Source organism: Myotis myotis, unplaced genomic scaffold (assembly GCF_014108235.1).
Source record: "Myotis myotis isolate mMyoMyo1 unplaced genomic scaffold, mMyoMyo1.p scaffold_m19_p_19, whole genome shotgun sequence".
Classification (NCBI taxonomy): Eukaryota; Metazoa; Chordata; class Mammalia; order Chiroptera; family Vespertilionidae; genus Myotis; species Myotis myotis.
The window spans coordinates 13,767,576-13,785,509 of NW_023416323.1; the positions used below are offsets into that span (position 1 = coordinate 13,767,576).

At 61.0% G+C, this 17,934-nt stretch overlaps 1 protein-coding gene across 1 annotated transcript; it reads right to left on the reverse strand.

The window, feature by feature from the left end:
* Nucleotides 1–99: 99 nt before the first annotated feature.
* Nucleotides 100–16,535, reverse strand: CDH15 (cadherin 15). The gene is made up of 14 exons (XM_036346615.1): nt 16,424–16,535; nt 9,344–9,502; nt 8,997–9,152; nt 7,858–8,002; nt 6,816–6,976; nt 5,741–5,869; nt 5,138–5,323; nt 3,972–4,225; nt 3,232–3,374; nt 2,833–3,069; nt 2,384–2,623; nt 2,150–2,286; nt 1,773–1,940; nt 100–856 (listed from the first exon to the last, which is right to left on the reverse strand). The coding sequence occupies exons 1-14, from the start codon at nt 16,463–16,465 to the stop codon at nt 656–658; spliced, it is 2,358 nt and encodes a 785-aa protein (XP_036202508.1). The 5' UTR covers nt 16,466–16,535; the 3' UTR covers nt 100–655.
* Nucleotides 16,536–17,934: the final 1,399 nt, after the last annotated feature.

A 17,934-nucleotide genomic window follows, 5' to 3' on the forward strand; every position in this document is an offset into this window, starting at 1 on the left:
TGGCATCCTCACTGGTTCTTCCTTCGGGCTGCATCCTGGGCTGAGGGGGTCCCCACTCCAGGCTTGCCCAAGCCAGGGTGCCTGCAGCCCCTCCCACCGCTCCCCTTGGGAGGCCAGTCCCCACTGCAGCCCTGGCGTGACTGGGGTGGAGTGAGGCACTGCAGGTCATTGTGCAGACCCTGTACCGGAAAGACCACACTTTTAATTCACATTTGCCGGAGAGCTGCTTCCTTTCATACAAAGATGAAATCTGCATGGGGGTGTCGGAGCTGGGAATGAGGGTGGCTGCCCCCCTCACAGGTGACTCAGAGCAGTGCTTGTTGGGCTCTCAGGGTGGGAGAGGCACCTCCTTCCCACAGCTCCACTCCAGGCTCCGGGTTCTGGCCCTGGGACTCTGTCTTCCCCGGGAGAAGCAGGCTGCCCAAAGCACCTGGCGTGTGGGACCAGGTGCCCTGCGGCATCTCTGCACAGGTCAGCCAGTCCTTCACACTACATGGCCAGCTGCTGACACATGCAGTCAGAACTCTGTGGTCAGGCTGTCCATCCTGGTGAGGATGTCTACCCTCTGTGTCCAATTGCTGTGCCCTCAGCAGGGTGGGTACAGGTCCCCATGAGAAAGCTCTGCCCTGTCCTGAGTGGCCACTGCATCCGGCCCTCAGGGAGGGCCGTACAAGTCGGCCAGCCGGGCAAACCGAGGGCCCCAGTCCTGGAGGCAGCTGTAGTCTTGGTCCTCGTCACCCAGGCTGGAGAGGATGGAGCTCAGTGTCCCTGCCATGGACCCATCTCCTTCGTAGTCATAGATGAGAGCAGTGTCGTAGGGCGGGACGCTGAGGTCACTGTCCGCAGCTTCCAAGCCCTACAGAGAGGCCCCAGGAGTTCAGGCACATGCACCCCAGCTGCAGTGCAGGGTGAGGCCACCAAGGTATGGCATCAGGAAGGGGCAGAGGAGGTCTAAGGGTTACCGGGGTTTGAGGAGCAGCCCTGAGTGTACGGGCACCATTGGGAGCCCCAGTCCCAGGATTCAGATTTGAAAAAAGAAGGTTCCCTCTGATTCCTTCCTTGGGCCCAGCCCTCCCTGAAGACTGTCCTGCCTGAGGCTTCCTAACACCCCATCTGGAGAACAGTTGGTTCTGCCTCTTAAAGGTTTGGCTGTGGTCTGTTGCCTCCACCTGTTAATATACACATTGGCTTCTGCAGGTTGCATACCTGAACCTGGGCCTGCCCCTTGCCAGGCAGCTGTCAAGGGCATTCTATGAGCCAGGGCACTACGTGTGCAGGCAGGTGTGACACCTGGCACACTACTGAGAAGTACCTTCCTGCTCCCCCTGTCACCCACTCAATGGGATTCCCAGGTTCTGGTCATCTCCTGTGTTGACCTTAAGAAGTCAGTGATGCTCTGTCCAGAGGAGCGACTATGGACGCCTGGGTTTAGCTGCCAGCTGCACTTCTACCTGCAGGGCTCATTACGTCTCCTCTGCCAGCGCTTGTGGCCAGTGCAGCCTACAACCAGCCCCAACTCCACTGGGTCTACCGCGATCTTGTGCAGGGTGTCACGGCCTCCACTTCCCCGGGGCTTAAGTGGCTGTGACCCTCTGTTCCACAAGCCTCATTCAGTTCTCAGGTCCTCAGGAGCTTCCTGGGAGCTCGGCCGGGGTCCCCGGGAGTGAGCCCACTCCCTGCGGCTGTGCATGTACGGGGTACATGGATGTACTTGTGTGTGGTGTGTGGTGTGTGTGTGTGCCCCCTGCCCTCTCCACCCCTGGGGGACCTACATCGTTGATGAAGTCTGCCATGTCAGCGGGGCTGGTGGGCAGCACGCGGGATGGTGGGGGGCGCACCCAGCTGAACGGGGTGTCGCGGCGCAGCAGCGGCCGTCCCAGAGGGGCACTCAGGGCTGCCAGCTCTGCCGGGTGGCGCAGTTGGCTGATGTCGTAGGCATCCTGCGGACAAAGTGCGTGGACTTGAGCTTGGGTCCATGACAGGGTGGGGTTTCCATCCCAGGCACCTTTCTGAGAGCAATAGGTTTGGGGGTTTGGGGAGAGGTTCTGGGAGGCCCCTACCCTTGGAGCCTGGGTGCTGGCCCAGGGCCACAGCTTAACATTCTGAGCCGCCCTGTCACCCACCCCACCCACCCCACCCCTGCCCTTACCTGGTCTTCCTCCCCGCCCCCCTGCTCATCATAGTTGAGGATGTTGTCCCGGAGGTCATCCTGCAGCCCCGGTAGAAGCCCCTTGTCCCATGGCTGCTGTCGGAACCGTGAGAGGAGGGCCACCGGCAGGGCGAGCACTGGGCAGGCAGACAAGGGTGAGGTTGGCCCCAGGAGAAGGAGGCGTGGGGGGGGGGGTGGGACTGAGGGCAGGGGTCTCAGGGCATGGGCACTCACAGAACAGCAGGATGACACTGGCCAGCACAATGCCCAGGGCGCCCAGGCTGAGGCCTGTGCCCTTTGCCCTCAGCGCAGCGGCCCCCTGCAGGCAGACGCCATCCTGGCCACAGTGGCACACGGTCACATTAAGGAGCTGCTCGCGATGCTGAGGTGGCTGCCCTGAGTCCTGGAGCAGCAGGCTGAGGCGGTGCAGCCCCTCCTGGACCTGGTGCCGCAGCCGCAGGCGTGCATGGCTCACTGTGGAGGGCACCTGAGCTCAGCAGGGCCCTCCGTGCCCCGTGGGGATCATGAGACGCTGGGCCTGTTTCCCATCTGCCCACTGAACGTGATAACCAATCCCTGCCCCACCTGAAGGAGCACTGAGGTGGGACCAGCAGGACCACGTTTTGAGTGCCCCCCAGGTCCCAGATCTGGACACCCTCCCCCGGGCGGGGGGCAGAGCTCACTGTTAATCCGGCTGAGGCTCCAGTTCCGGGCCAGCTCTGGGACTCTGGGGCTCAGCTGGAAGTGGAAGGGGGCCCCGTGGGGGGGCAGGTCCTCGTCCGTGGCACCCAGGAGAAGGCCAGAGCCTTGGTCTGGCTCACTGCACAGGCTTCCAGATGAGGGGGACAGCTCGGGGGCGTGGTCATTGACTTCCAGGATCTCAATGGACAGGGTTCCGGTGGCCGTGCAGGGCGGGGAAGCTGCAGACGGAAGAGGCCTGTGGGCTCCTTGCCCTGCCAGAGCCACTGCCCACCCTATCGTCGGCTCAGTTGAGGGCCTGGCTCCCAGCCTTTGGGCCAGCAGCAGGGACTCCCAGCCTAGGTCAGAGAGCCATGGAGCCCAGGCCTGCACTCAGTGCTCACCATCGTCGTAGGCCAGGATGATGGCCCTGTACCAGCCATCCTTGAGGAAGGGGGACGCCGGGCTGAGCACACTCTGGGTCTGGACCCAGCCTGTGGCTCCATCCACTTGCAGCCAGTCCTCAGGGTCATAATCCTTGGAGTAACTGTCAGCCAAGGAGGGAAAACAGGAACAGGGTGGCCCTGAGCTACATGGGACCCCCTCAAGGTGTGGTTACATAACGACACACATACATCCCCCACACTGTGCACACACACACACACACCCTAGCCTTTGAGGCCCTAAGCTGGTGTTTTCTATCCCAATTCACAGATGAGGAGACTGAGGCTCAGGAAGGCAGGTGCGCTGACCAGGGCCCTGTGGCGACTGAGTGACACAACATCACATCGATAGGATTCAACCGTGGACACCGTGGAGACAGACACAGATACACAGGGCCGGGGTTGGGGTGAAGTCCAAGGGGCAGTCCCATGGGAGTGCTGCTTGCCAGAATGGACAGGGCTAGACACCGTCTATGCTAAGGCTGGTCAGAATAGACGGTGGCCGTGTCAGTATAGTCCTGCCCTATAGAACAAGGTCACACCAATATGTGCACACATGGGACCCGAGACCTCCTGGACTATTGGGAACCCTCAGGGCACAGGGCTGGGGTACCCTCAGCTGTGCTTCTGGCCCTGGCAGGGAAATGGAGGAATGGGCTATGAGCTCCCTCTGCTTCACCCCGAGGGTCCCCGGGAGGCACCTGAGCCTCTGCAGCTGCTGTGTGTCGGGGTCCCGGGCAGAGAAGGTGGCCACAGGGGTTCCTGGGGCCGCCCCCTCTGCCAGGCTGGTCCTCAGTGGATTCTCCTGGAACACAGGCGCCTCGTTGACATCCCGCACCTGCACGCTGACTCTGGCCTGATCCCGCTCCGCCCTGGGCGCAGCCGCCTGCAGTGGGACCTCGTTCTGCACCTCCACTCTGAGGTCGTACTGGTCACAACTCTCATAGTCCAGGGGCTGTGGGGAGGAAGCAGAGCTGACAGCCTGCTCAGGACTCCGGGCCCCTCATGGTCGGGCACCCGGAGGCAGGTGCGGCCGGGAGAACGCCTCCCCGTGGTGCTGCTGCCCCAGATCTGTCCTCAGAGCCCCCGCTCTCCTTCTCCTTTTCAGCCTTGGAAAAAGAAAACTTATGCAGGATGAAAGAAGGCACAGAAATAATGTTAAAGTGATCAAATAAGTACTCGTCACTCAAAATGAATTTGTTGGGTGTTGTGTGATCAGTTCTGTGTTATTTGGCTGGGCAGTCCTCCCAGCGACTCAAGCAAACACTCATCTGGGTATTGACAGGAGATATCTGGTAGATGTGGTTAAAGTAACTTCTACAATCATTTGGCTTAAGAAGATTATCCTGAACCATCTGGATATCCTGAACCTCACCCACTGTTGAAAGTCTTTAAGGGCAAAACAGATTTCTGAGGAAGAAGAATTCCGCCTCAGGACTGCAGCCCAGCTCTGAGCTGCCAGCTTACCCTGCAAACTTCAGACTTGCCCAGCCAGCCCCACAATGGCGGGAGCCAATTTCTTGCAATAAATCTCTTCAGATATCAATATCTAAATATATCTATATCTTTACGTGTGTGAATATACACACGTGTGTGTGCACACGTGTTTCCTGCTGTTTCCCAGGTTCACAGGTACAGTCTGTATTCACACACGATTCTTATGCAGCATGGCAGCACGCCGTAAACCACGCACAGGCCCTGTGGTCAGCGTGACCTGAGCCTGCACTCCCAGCATTTCCATCCTTTTGGCTCCATCCCTCCCTCTGCTCTCTCCTGAGGATGCACAGGGGGCCCAAACAGGGTCCCAGGGTGCGAGGAGAGGCACCCTGTATGGGATGCTTGTGCTGGGGGAGTTTGCACCGCTCACCTTCACCACAGACAGCACGCCTTCATTGGTCTTGGGGTCTGTGCGGATAGCAAAATGCCCATCGGGGTCGCCCTCCAGGATGGTGAACCTGGCTGCCCAGTTGGGGGAGCCTGGCAGGTCCCTGTCCTCCACCTCCAGCCGCCCCACATCGACTCCACTCATGGCCTCGGTGGCCTCCATGAAGAACTGTGGGAGCCACTCCAGTTACCTGCCAGGTTGTCAGGGGTGGGGCCTCCCTCCCTCCCGCCTCCCAGCTGAGTGCTGCCCACCCACTGGAGCTCTCCCAGGTGGTTTGCCTCCAGAGTCACTACCCCACCCCCTCCAGAGGCCCCTCTCTGTGGGCTCAACTGCTCATGGGTTTGGGGGACACAGAGGGATGTCTGGGCTGCTTCTCCCAGGACCCCCTCCTGACTCCTGACGGTTCACTGATCACAAGCACCGTCTCTGTTGCCCCCAATTCAGTCTCTGTGCTACCTGTGCAGGACTCCTGCTCCAAAGCACCCAGCCTCAACCCGCCACGAAGCCCTGGTCCCCACTGGGCCTGGGGAGGGGAGGGGAGGGCAGCCTGCGCAGGGGCTGGTGGTGTGGGGACAAGGATGGCACCTCCTCCCTGGTGAAGCCGGGGGCGTTGTCATTGACATCCTCAAGAGTGATGATGGCTGAGGCAGTGCTGGTCAGGCCATCTCCAGACATGTCCGCCACCTGCAGGGTCAGGTTGTACACGGCGACCACCTGGGGATGACAGCGTGGGGTCGGGAGACTGAGCAGACCCAGGACCAGGTAAGAGTGGGCCACCTGTGGGCTCAGTTGACACAAGAGAGCCCTGTGGGTGGCAGAGGCCCCAAGTGGCTCCAGGTACCCTGCCTGCTCCCAAGCTCTAGGGCAGGATGTGCTGCCTGGCCTCTCGGGGTCCAATGGCAGCGCTGTGAACCCTAGACTCTGCCCAGCCCTGGAGTGGGCAGGAGGTCAGCTACCAGCCAGAGAAGCATTTACAGAGCACCTGCTGCGTGCTGGGTGCTGAGGGCACTGTGAGCTGGGTCCCTGCCATAGGAGGGAGAGAGAGAGAGAGAGAGAGAGAGAGAGAGAGAGAGAGAGAGGAGAGAGAGAAGAGAGAGATGGATGAGGACCACCTAACACAGCAAGTGACCCGACAGAGCCACACAGGTGGCTGTGGAGAAACCAAGAAGGGCTTCCTGGAGGTGCGGACGCTGCACAGAAGCCCGGCAGTGAGAGGCAGCAGTGGTCCTGTCAGAGGGTGGCCCTCACTCCGGAGCGTGAGCGGTCACTGTGGGGCCCAAGAGGTGACAAGCCCGACTGCCGAGTAGGCAATGGGTATTTTTGGCAGAAAAAACACTGAGGACGTGCCAGGGCCAGGCGCTGTACTGAGGGCCGTTCACACCCTCTCTCGACCTAACCCTACAACCACCCAGGAGGCAGGTGCACCCCAAGCCGAGTCTGTGCCCAGAGCTGGGAGCCACCATGAGCATTTGCAGCAACTGGGGGCCTCCTTCACCTGCAGGGGAGGGCAAGTCTGGCTGAGCGGCACTGGGTCAGAGGGCCCAACTCGAAATGAGCTGCCCCGTGCATCCCAAAGCACCAACAGGGTGGGAAAAGATTGGGCAAACAGGACGCTGGCTTCCCTGCTCCCAGCTTTCAAAGCAGCGCGGTGGCGCCTCACCTCGCGGTCCAGGCCCACTTGCACCGTGCGTATCTCCCCCGTGTGCTCATCGATGCTGAAGAGCTGGGGGCTGCCCTGCTCCAGGATGGAGTACCGCAGGGCCGCGTTGTCTGTTTCTGGGTCGTCAGCATCCGTGGCCTCGGCTCTGGTCACATAGGTGCCTGGGAAGGACGAGGGCATGTGAGCAAGACACCCATGAGTGCTGGCCCTGAGCCCCAGCGGCCTGGGAGTCAGAGGGTGTGCCCGCACGCCAAGCAGGCGCTGTCCTCAGCCCCACCTGCAGAGAGAGGCAGTGGCCGGGGCCGGACTTGGGCTCTGGGGCAAACAAGCCACCAAATCTCCGGAAGGGGTGGGGGCTATGCAGGGGTCAGGAGGGGTTTTTGGTGAAATTTAGGTCTGACCTCCATCCTCCCCATGGTCCATCTGAAGCACGACTTGCCTGGGCTCTGACCAAGTCCCTGAGAGCAGGGTGGGAAGAAGGAGGGAATCTGTCTGGAATGGAATCTGCCTGCCCTGGAACAGACTCAGACAAGCAGGTCCGTCCTGTAAAGACTCAGAGAGGACGGAGGGTTGAGTTTGTTTGTGACCAGAATGTAGAATTAAGAAGCAATGAGAGGGCATGACTGCTTCGTGGGCATGGGGTTCCTTTTGGCGGACGACAATGTTCTGGAACTAGATAAGGTGCTGGTTGCGCAACCTTGTGAATGTGCTCAATGCCACCGAAGTTCATTTTAAAATAGTTAATTTTATGTTATGTGAATTTCACCTCAATTTAAAAGAAGCAGCAGCAGCCAGAGTTTTGCCATCCATGAATCCTCTCAATGCATTTTGGAAGACTTGGGGGTTTGAAATGAATATTGAAATAGGAAGTGACTTGAGGAAATTCCATCAGTACTGGAAACTGTTTACTTATTTTTAGAATCTTTTAGGACCTCTGACATTCCTGCTAAAGGGAAATCCTGGGCTTCTGACCTATCCAGAGCCCCTCCACGGCAGCCCCTCCCCACCCCCACCCCCGCAGGTGACCCGGCTCCCATCGCACCTGGCACAGCACCCTCCAGCACGTGCCCGGTGAACACCTCCTGCCGGAAGACAGGCCTGTTGTCGTTCTGATCCACAACCACAATCTCCAGGTCTGTGGGCTCCTCCAGGGTGGATCCTCCCAGGTCCAGAGCAAAGGCCCTGAGCTAGTCAACAGAGAGCAAGGACCGGACTGTGAGCCCCACATTTCCGTGGCTCCCACAAGGGCCACGCAGAAGGGACAGCACGTGCAGACTTTGTTCTGCTGGAAACACCAACTTAAACAAATGAGAAACGGCCCAGGGGTGGGGCATATGCTGTGCAGCAAACGGATCTTCCCCTGAAGAGGCCACTGCTCTGTCCTAGCAGCCAGGGTGACCCCTGCCTCCCCTCTTGCCTTGGCCACCAGGAAGCTCCCAGCCCAGGGGCTAGCATGTTTCAAGTGGGCCGGAAGCAATGCTCTCACTAGCAGTCCTGGTCTCTCTCCCTTTTTCTATACAGTTTGGCTCCTCCTGGGGATTATTTTAATTCCCCTGTGCGCATGAAATTTTTAATGAAACCACCTTTTATCCTCTCGGAGCATGGCCATGACGTAACTCCCAGGGAAAGACATCACTCTACTAGCTTCCGTGGGAGGAACAGTCTGAAGGAAGATTCACGGCACATGAGGCACAGGCAGAGGCCCCTCCCCAGGCAGGTTCCGAACGACAAACCAGGATGGGCCGGGCAGGTCACTCTGCAGGGACTCAGAGGAGGGCCGGGCTCCCCTCCCCACCTTCTTGCTTACGTGGCTCCTGTCTCCCTCCCCACTGCCTTTCTCTCAGATCTCACAGCCTCAACCCTTCCAAGGGTCTGTGGTGCCTTCCCCTGGACGCCACCCCTGTGTGTCAAGAGGCACCTGCCAGTGGGATTTGACAAAACTGTGGGATTCTTCCACCAAATGGAGCGGGTGTGGGAGAGCTGGCTGTGGGTGACGAGGGCGGCACCAGTATGGGAGGTGCTTCCTTGCTGCAGGCTGCCGGCCCGGAAGGACCAAGCCCCTCCTCCACGGGGCCTCAGGTTGCTCCTCTGTTAAATGGGACTCGTCCCCAATTCCCGCCCCTGGCCGCCAGTTAAGGGCGCCAATCTTGCTGGAGAAGTGATCTGGCCTAAGGTGCGCACCCGGAAGCGGTCCGTCTTCTCCCGGTCCAGCAGGGCGTTCAGGAACACCTTCCCTGTGAACTTGTCAATGGAGAACACGCCCCGGGGCTCCTCGTCCACACCAGGCCCCTGGATGCTGTAGATGACGCTGCCCAGCTGCTGCTTGTCAGACTTGATCTGCCAGGGCAGGACATGGGCTGGGGGAGGTACCCCCGGGTGGGGTTCCCCCCCCACTCCTCAGCCTCGGCCCCTGCCCCCCGCTGGGGTGGGCAGCTCAGCCTGTGGCATTCCCAGCCTAAAGCACACTGCTTCGGGGACCCACTGGGGACAACCACCCCTGCTCTGCCCACTCTCGCCCCTCCCCTCACCTGCACCAGTGGGTAGGGGAGGCGCTTGTAGTTCTCGGACACACTGATGGGGGGGATGACCCAGGCTCTGCGCACGCGGCCAGACGAGGGCGCCCGGTGCCAGGGGAACAGGGTGCCGGGCCCCCTCAGCCCGGGAACCCCCAATGAGAGGTCCAGGCCCTGCAACAAAGACACACACAGCTGTCACCAGCTCGTACCCCAGGGAGCCCGGGGAGCAGGCTGAGAGCTACTCTCCCACCGGTGGTGGCGGTGGGCAAGTGAACTCCCCTCCCTGGAAGGCAAGGAGCACCTTGCCCCACATCAAAACCCTGAGCTCAGGACCCTGGGAGCCCCAGCAGCCACACCCCCAAGCCCGGGGCCCCAAAGCTCAGCGTCTGTCTCTAGCCCTCTCCTGGGAGCCTGGGAACCTCCGGACCGGGAGTTATCACAGGCCTCAGATGACCGAGGGGCTGACCATGCTGTACCCCCACCGCATCTTCCTGAGGGCCAGGCACCTCCCCCCAGCGTGGCCCAGGGGCACCAGGACCGGGGAGGCGTGGTATACGGGGAGGGGGAGACCTGGGGCTGGGAGAGGAGGGCTGGGAGGGAGGCAAGTGATGAGTAATGGCAACAGCTGGCCCAGCTGGAAGGCCCCTTGTTGTGAAGAATGTGGATCAGGGGGTGGAGGGTAGGCAAGAGACCAGGTGCCAGGGGCACTCCTGCGCCCTCCACATGGTGGATCTGCCCGAGGAGGAGGTGTGGGGGCTCCTGGCTGCAGGCTGGGGGCAATGGGAGGTGCCACATGGCCGTCCCAGGCCCCCTCACAGTTTGGATCCTTGAGGATTGGTTGAGGTCGACCTGACTAAGGCTTTTGTCAGAAGAGGCCCAGCGACAGGAAGGGCCGGCTGAGGGCCAGAGCGCCCCGCCATTCTGGGCTGGCTTTCTCCAGGCCTGTGGAACCAGGTGCCATTTTCACCCCTTAGTCCCTGGTACCTGGGGACCCTCGGACACGCGCCTCCCTCCTAATCCACATTTCCAGAGGACTGGGATGCCCTGTGTGCCATGCTGCCACTCAAGTCCCAGTGTCCAGTCTCGGGGGCAGCAGAGGGGGTTGAGGCACACGTGGTAGCCGTGCTCCCCCCACTCTGCCCCGGGGTGGGGGGCATGCAGACAGGGTCCCAGGTCCTGCCCCATGGTTAGGCAGTCACCACCTGTTGAACTCTGGGATCAAAACCAGGTGGGCCAGCATTGGGAGGGGCCCAAATGCTCCTCAGACCCACTGCCCGCTGTCTGTCACAGAGAGCCCCACCCTACCGCTCAGATGGGGAAACTGAGGCTCAAGAGAGAGTCCCATCCTATGAGTCAAGGGCAGAGCTGGCAGCAGCCCCACACACCGCATTCCTCAGAACCGCCCTGGCTTACATATGAGGTCTCTACACCGGATCCTTGGCCCGGTGCTGGCTGGCTTGAGTATGGACTCCTGAGTGGAAGTGCTGGGGACCCCTCATGCTCCCCACATTGTGGGTGAGGCTGCTGCTGGAGCAGCTCTTGGATAGGCCAGGCCATGGGAGGGTGCATTTCTTACATTCTCCTGCAGCCAAACCCAGCTGGGCCCCAGCAGGTGCCTGGACCCCCTACCCCCACCACAGGCCTGGGAGATGTCTGCCCCCATCCAGGGTCTCTAGGCTCCCTGGCCCTTCTGAGGGGGGCTCTCTTCTAGTCGAGGCAGACCAGGTGGCTCCCACAGCCCCTCCAAGCCCCGCAAGTCCCCCCACCTGCTGCTTGATCCTGCTGACTTCGCTTTCTCTTCCTCCCAGGCATGCAGTCTGTGGAGGGACAGCATGTGAGGGGGTGGGCTGGTGGCCTCAGGGGAGTAGGGTCAGTGTTTGGTGAGTGGGGGGTGCTTAGGGGCGGGACAGGGGCAGAAGGCTGCTGGGCTGTGTAATCCTCTTGTCTTCAATCCTCATTGCATGCCTCCCCCTCCCCGGCTTCTGCTCAGGGCTTGTTCCCCCCCAGCCCAGGGCCGGGCACAGTGGGTCCTCAGGCACTTTGCTGACAGAATGGCAGTAACATCCAAACTAAAGCCAGCCTCTCCGGTGGCCCTAGGCCAGTGATGGCAAACCTTTTGAGCTCGGGGTGTCAGCATTTTGAAAAACCCTAACTTAACTCTGGTGCCGTGTCACATATAGACATTTTTTGATATTTGTAACCATAGTAAAACAAAGACTTATATTTTTGATATTTATTTTATATATTTAAATGCCATTTAACAAAGAAAAATCAACCAAAAAAATGAGTTCGTGTGTCATAGGCTCGCCATCACTGCCCTAGGCCGCCGCCTCAGTTTTGGAGTCCTCCTCCCTCTGCCTCATCGAAACTGCCCGCAGCCGGTCCCCTTCGGAGCCTGGAGTCCAGGCAGCAGAAACCCGGTTTGCAGAAGGAACCGGGCGGCTGGCCAGGCTCTGAGCTCCCTGCAGCCGGACAGATGGCAGCGCTGGCCTCTGAGCCTCCTGGGGCTGCTTGCCAGAACCACCCAAGCACAAGCCACTTCCAGGTTGGCGTGGTTTCCCACCACGTGGAGACCTGCCTGCCTGCGTCACTGTGCTAATGGGGACAGCGTATGTTTTCTGAGCATCTGAGGGGAGCACCAAGCTCGAACCCCCCTTGTCCCTTTCCTTTCTTTCCCTCCCTCCTCCCCAGACCCTCTCTCAGCCTCACAGTCCCTAGGAATGGCGGTGATCACCTCATTTCACAGCTCCCCAGAGGCTGAGTCCCCATTTGCTCGAGGCCAGAGCACAGCAGAGCTGGGAGCCACAGGGAACCTCGCTCAGGAGCAGGCTCTGAAAGGAGCCCAGTGTTCACCTGGCGCCCTCCCTGCCCTGCCTTCAGCACGGGGTGGGGGTGGGACCGGGGCTGGGCACAGTCCACAGGCGCTCCTTTCCGCAGGCTCTTAGCAGGACCCTGGGGGACACACTCAGCCCCGTCTAGCTGTGGCCACATCTGGGACGCCCCTACCCCGCAGCCCACCACAGCCTCTGTCTGCCCCCTTCCTGCCAGGGCCTCTTTGACACTCCAGGATGCCCACCAGCTGGGTGTGAGGCCAGTGCGGAGGAGGCAGAGCCTGGGAATCCTGGGTCCTAGTCTGTCTGGGCTCAAGTTCATGAGGTCAGGAGAAGCCACAGAACCCTGGCACGGGCCCCTCACCAGACCAGAGGCTGCGGTGGGGGTGGCTGCGCTGACTTCCGGGCGCAGGAGCATTCTCAGTGTGTCCTTTGTCCTCCCACACCCCCTCCCAATCGGTGTGCTGGCTGGGGGACCGTGGGACAAAGCCACACGGACAAAGCCAGCTCACACAGGCCCCCAGACACAGGCAACGCTGTTGACGTGCTCACACATGCCACCCATCTTGCTGTCTCCCGTGCCAAGCCCAATGACACCCCATGTTCACCCTTGACCTGCCTTTAACCAAGAATCCGAGAGAACACTCTGGATGCCTAGAGACACCAAGGCCATTGCCCCTCACTGGGGTCCACCCCAGCACTGGCACCCAACTCCAGGGCTGCCAGGTAATGAAGCTCCCACCGTGCAGAGCCCTTGCTATGACCAGGCTGCATGGTGAGCGCCTCACAAACACTCCCGCAGGGGCCAGAATGGTGCCGCCCAACCCAGACCCCGCCAGGGCACTGGGCCTGTGAGCAGCTGGCCACCTCCTGCCCTGATGGTTCTCTGGCTTCAGGGAAGTTCCCATCCCACAGGATTGGTGATTCGACTCCTCCCTGGTCAGACAACACAGGCCACACTGTGGGGCAGAGGCACGTAGCACAGGCCAGGGGTCCAAAAGCCGACTAATCAAGTCACAGTGCGAGTGTGTGTGTGTGTGTGTGTGTGTGTGTGTGTGTGTGTGTGTGTAGATAGGGATGCCATGAGGATCCCCCAGACCTACTGAATTAGGACACCCAGTAGTCACGAAGCCCATGTGATTCTTGGAAACACAGGGGAACTGGGCAGCGCTGAGCTGGAAGGTGGGACTCAGGGTCACACAGCCCTGAGGTGGCGTCAGCCCCACAGGCAAGTCCCTCCGCATCTCAGGGTCTGTGTGTGTGGGGTGACCCGGAGCCTGTGGTGAGCGCTGGGTGAGGAGATCACTGCCAACATCAATTCCGCTCAGAAGCGATGAGAGACAGTGCCCGCCAGAGGCCTCTTGCCCTTTGCCAGTGTCTGTCCTGCCTGCAGGCCTGGGGCAGCCCCAAGGGTTCTGCTTCTCTCCATCAGCCCAGGCGGGTTCAAAACTAGGAATTATAAGCAAGGCTCCTCTCTCCGGAGCCTGGGAAGAAAGCTGGGCATGTGGCTGGGTGCTCACCACCCTAGGCAAAGGCTGGGTGGAAAGTGAGGAGACACCCGCCCCCTTCCCCTCCTGGCACTGGGGCTTCCGGTGGCCCCTGGTGAATGGGAGCAGGGGACCTGGGCTTGGGCAGGATATTTGCTGACTGGGGTCCAGCCCCCGAGTCCTGTCCACAGCTGTATGTCTTGGTTGGATAAAAGGGAGCAAACATTTTCTATTCCACCCCCTCCTGGTGCAGTTGGGCAAACCTGATAAAACATGGATGCAGCAGCAGCTTGGGGAGGGTCTCTGGGTTCAGGGACATCCCTCCAACACTGCCTAGGCCCCAGGCCCTGGGTTTCTCAGATTCAAAGAACCAGGCAGGAGGCCTGTAGGCTCCTGGGGGAGCCTGGGTTGTGGGGGAGGCCGGGTGCCATGGAGGTTAAGAATCCCTGCTCTGGACTCCCCACAAGCCTGAGCCCCTAACCCCAGGCTGGAATCCAGGCCACCCCATTCCTGGATGGCCTGGCAAGCATCAGGCATGCCAGGAATGGGCCCAGCTGTCGGTCTGGCCCCGAGCACCCCTGAGCTCCCCTCCAGCTGCTGCAGGCTTTAGGGAAGGAATGAGATGGTCAGGCAAAGGGCCGTGGGAAAAGCAGCCGTTTCCTCTGCCTGTTCCCGCTGCTGTGACAAACTGCCACTGTGCCATCCAGCACCCAGCCCCCCTTGGAGGGCCACTCCCCAGCTGCCACCCTACCCTGCACTGGAAGGGTGAGCATCTGCTGTGGGTGCCATCTTGTTCGAGGCACTTTCCCCCTTTGCCCCTGGGGCGTCTTCACACTTTGCAAAGCCCCCAGCAGCGTGGGGGAGCCTCTTTCTTCCAGAAACCATGTGGCTCACTGGCCAGACACAGGCTCAGGGTGCCTCCCCGCAGGGCATGGACCTGTCCTGAATCATTGCTGCTACCCCAGTCCCTCTGCCACTCCCAGGGTAAGCTCAGCTACTGGAGCCGCTGTGGGCAGAGGATGGGGTGACAAACGTCGGTTCTGAAAATACACACGCGAAGCCCCTGGTTGAGATTTTTAGGGGACCCAGGCAGAGGAGGGGCATGCCTCAGCCAAGGCAAAGGATCTGCCCAGCCTGGTCTCCAGGACCCTCACCCCCACCCAGGGGCCCACCCCAGATAGCCCTGCAGGGCCTGAGGCCGACCTGCCTTGGGGGCTCATGGAGGTGGAGGAAAGAGTGTCCAAGGGCAGCCACCGAACCCGTGTGGCTGGACAGGAGAGGACTAAAGTCCGAAAGCTGAGCTGTGCAGGGGAAGGGTGGGCTGGTCCCCTCCTTCCCCTGACAATGGAACTAATTTAAGCCGCTGTGTGCAGGAACTTGAGCAGCCAGGCCCCCACTGGCGGGGCCCCTCACCCCCACCTGAATCCCAGCTGTCTGGGGAGAGGCATTCTGTAGTGCCCTTGGGGGAGGGGCAAGGAATCTGAGAGGTTTCTACTCCCCTCCCCTCCGGCAGGGTGGAAGGTGGACACCCCCAGACCCAGAGGAGCAGGTCTGCAGGAATGTGCCTGCGATGATATGATGCTATGACATCCGGTGAGGTGCTGGGGCAGAAATGCTGTTCCTAGGTCCAGTGGGAGGGAGCATGGAAGGTGTTGAGGCATCTGGGCCCCACAGGGGGTGGTCTCCCAGCCGAGGGCTACAAGGGCAGAGGCCTTGCTGGGCTTAGGTGATCACAGCTGAGGCCTAGGCATAGGGACACTGTGGGGGGTGGGGGGGGGAGTGGGAGGGCCTAAAGGCAGGGGAGGAGGTGGTTGGAGCCTGGTGCCCTGAGGGGCCAGCTGCTGTGGAGGGTGGGTCTGGCAGGCACCTGGTCAGCTGCCAGGGCTGAAATCTGAGCTGGCCAGCCGGGATCGCGAGTCTGTGGGAATTAGGGGACCGCAGGAAGCCCCTGAGGTGGGTGCTGGGAAGCCCACCTCTCATCAGCATCCCATGCTGCCTAATGGGCCTGGAACTGTAACAGCAACCATAATTCTACCACTGCCCGGCCCTGGCCCCTGGCCTTTGGCCTGTGACCTGGCTCAGCCCAGTCTCTGAAGGCAGGAGGCCATTGAGGTCACGCTCCCTTCTCAGGCACAGCCTAGCGCCGGCCCAACAGCCAGGGCATGAGGAGATGTGGCCCTACTCAGGGGCGCCCATGGTGGGGAGGAAGGGGGCAGTCTGTGCTTCCTTCTGCCTAGCCTGCTCCCATGGAGGACCAGCAGGGATGTGCAGGGTCGTGGGCTTTGTGCTGGGGCCTGGCTTCCCTGGGCACAGGGTACTTCCGAGGCAGAGTGAGTTCCTGGAGGGTGGAGCTGCAGCTGTTCCTGCTGGCAGGGCTCATGGAGAGGGGCTCAGACTTCCCCCAAACCTCAGCAGGGTCCCGACAAAAATCTGGCCTCCCAGCTCCTCCAGCTGGGGTGCTCCTGCTGCTCCGCCCTCTCTCTGCCCTCCACCACAAGACTGACTACCCCAGGCCCAGGGGCACACTCAAAGGGAGGGGCCGCCTGCTAGGTGGCCTTCTGGCAGTGCCCCAGCTTGGCTCCTCGTCCAGGGGGAGGCAGTTACTCTGGCATCTGGACCCCCTCACTCCCGGGGCCTACAGCGACCCGGGCAGCAGAGCCTCACCCAGGACCCTCAGCTCACAGGCCCGCAAAGGCAGCCAGGGCCAGCAGTCCCGGGGTGACCCGGCGCCCTGCTCTAAGACTGTCGGGCAGTGCAGGGAGGCAGGGTCTTACCTGGGCCAGCAGCCCGAGGGCGAAGAGGAGCACGGTGTCCATGGGGCGTCAGGCCGGCCGAGTGTCCGCCCGCGGGCAGAGCTGCGCCTCCTGCTCAGACAGAACCACTAAGTGACAGCACAAGTGCGTGGCGGAGGGGCAGAGTGAGTGACTGCACGTGGGCGGGGCGGGGCCTGGTGCTGAATGACAGCACAAGTGTGCAGGCTGGGGATCTAGTGAGTGACAGCACGTGTGTTGGGGCGGGGCGGGGGCGGGGTCTGGGCCTGAGTGACAGCGCAAGTGTGCGGGCAGGGCTGGGGCGGGGCCAAGTGAGTGACAGCCTGTGTGCTGGGTGGGGTGGGGGGCCGGCCAGGACTGAGTATGGGGAGGGGACTTGGGCTGAGTGACAGCACATGTGCAGGGCGGGGCCTGGGCTGAGTGACAGCCCTTTGCTGGGCTAGAGAGCTGGGTCAAGAATGAGTGACAGCACTGTGTGGGCAAGGTCTGGCGCTGAGAGACAGCATTGCAGGGATTGGGTCGGGGTAGGGGGGTTCAGTGGGGGTGGGGTGACCAGGGGCTGAGTGACAGGACTGCGTGCACCTAGGTTGGGACTGGGGGGCGGGCCATGACAGCACTTGGGAGGCAGATGGCAGGCTCTGGAGGGTCGGGGTCCGCGGCTATTCTGGGATGCTTGCTCCCAGGGTCAGACGGTGGAACCAAGACCTTCTGAAAAGGCAGCGGTCGGTGAAGTTGGGCTAGGGCCGTGGTCGGCAAACTCATTAGTCCACAGAGCCAAATATCAACAGTACAACGATTGAAATTTCTTTTGAGAGCCAAATTTTTTAAACTTAAACTATATAGGTAGGTACATTGTTATTAACTTAATTAGGGTACTCCTAAGGCTTAGGAAGAGCCACACTCAAGGGGCCAAAGAGCCGCATGTGGCTCACAAGCCGCAGTTTGCCGACCACGAGTAGGGCAGCAGAGTGGATTCATTCACTCATTTTCTTTACTGGTCCCCAAACCTGCCAGGCACACTCCTGCTTCGGCAGGGCCTTCGCACAGCTGTTCCCTCTCACCGCCCGTTAGACATGGTCACTGCCTTCACTGGCATCTCCCATCTTGAATCACATGTGCCAATGTGTTCACTGTCTGTTGTGGAGCTCTCCTGGGCCGGGCTATTCCCTGCCGACCCCCAGGTGAGGAAGGCCAGGCACAACCCACCCCCCCCCACCCCCGCCCCCGCCCCAGCCAGAAGCCATTCCTTCCTGCTCTGGTCTCTCTGGTCTCCCCTGTTGGCAGTTACCTGGTTAGGATCATATCGCTCTTCTCAAGCCCTGCTGCCTCTCACAGGCCCGCCTGTGTAAAGGAGTGGGGAGAGGGAAGGAGGGGAGGGAGGACCCTGGGACCCTGGGGGTGACATGCGTTCTGAGGAGCAAGAGCAGTGGGGAGTGGGGCTGCTGACCAGCCTGGCCCTGGGCTGGGGAGCCCTGTCTGGGTCTCTGCCGCAGAAGCAGGCAGGGGCTTCTTGC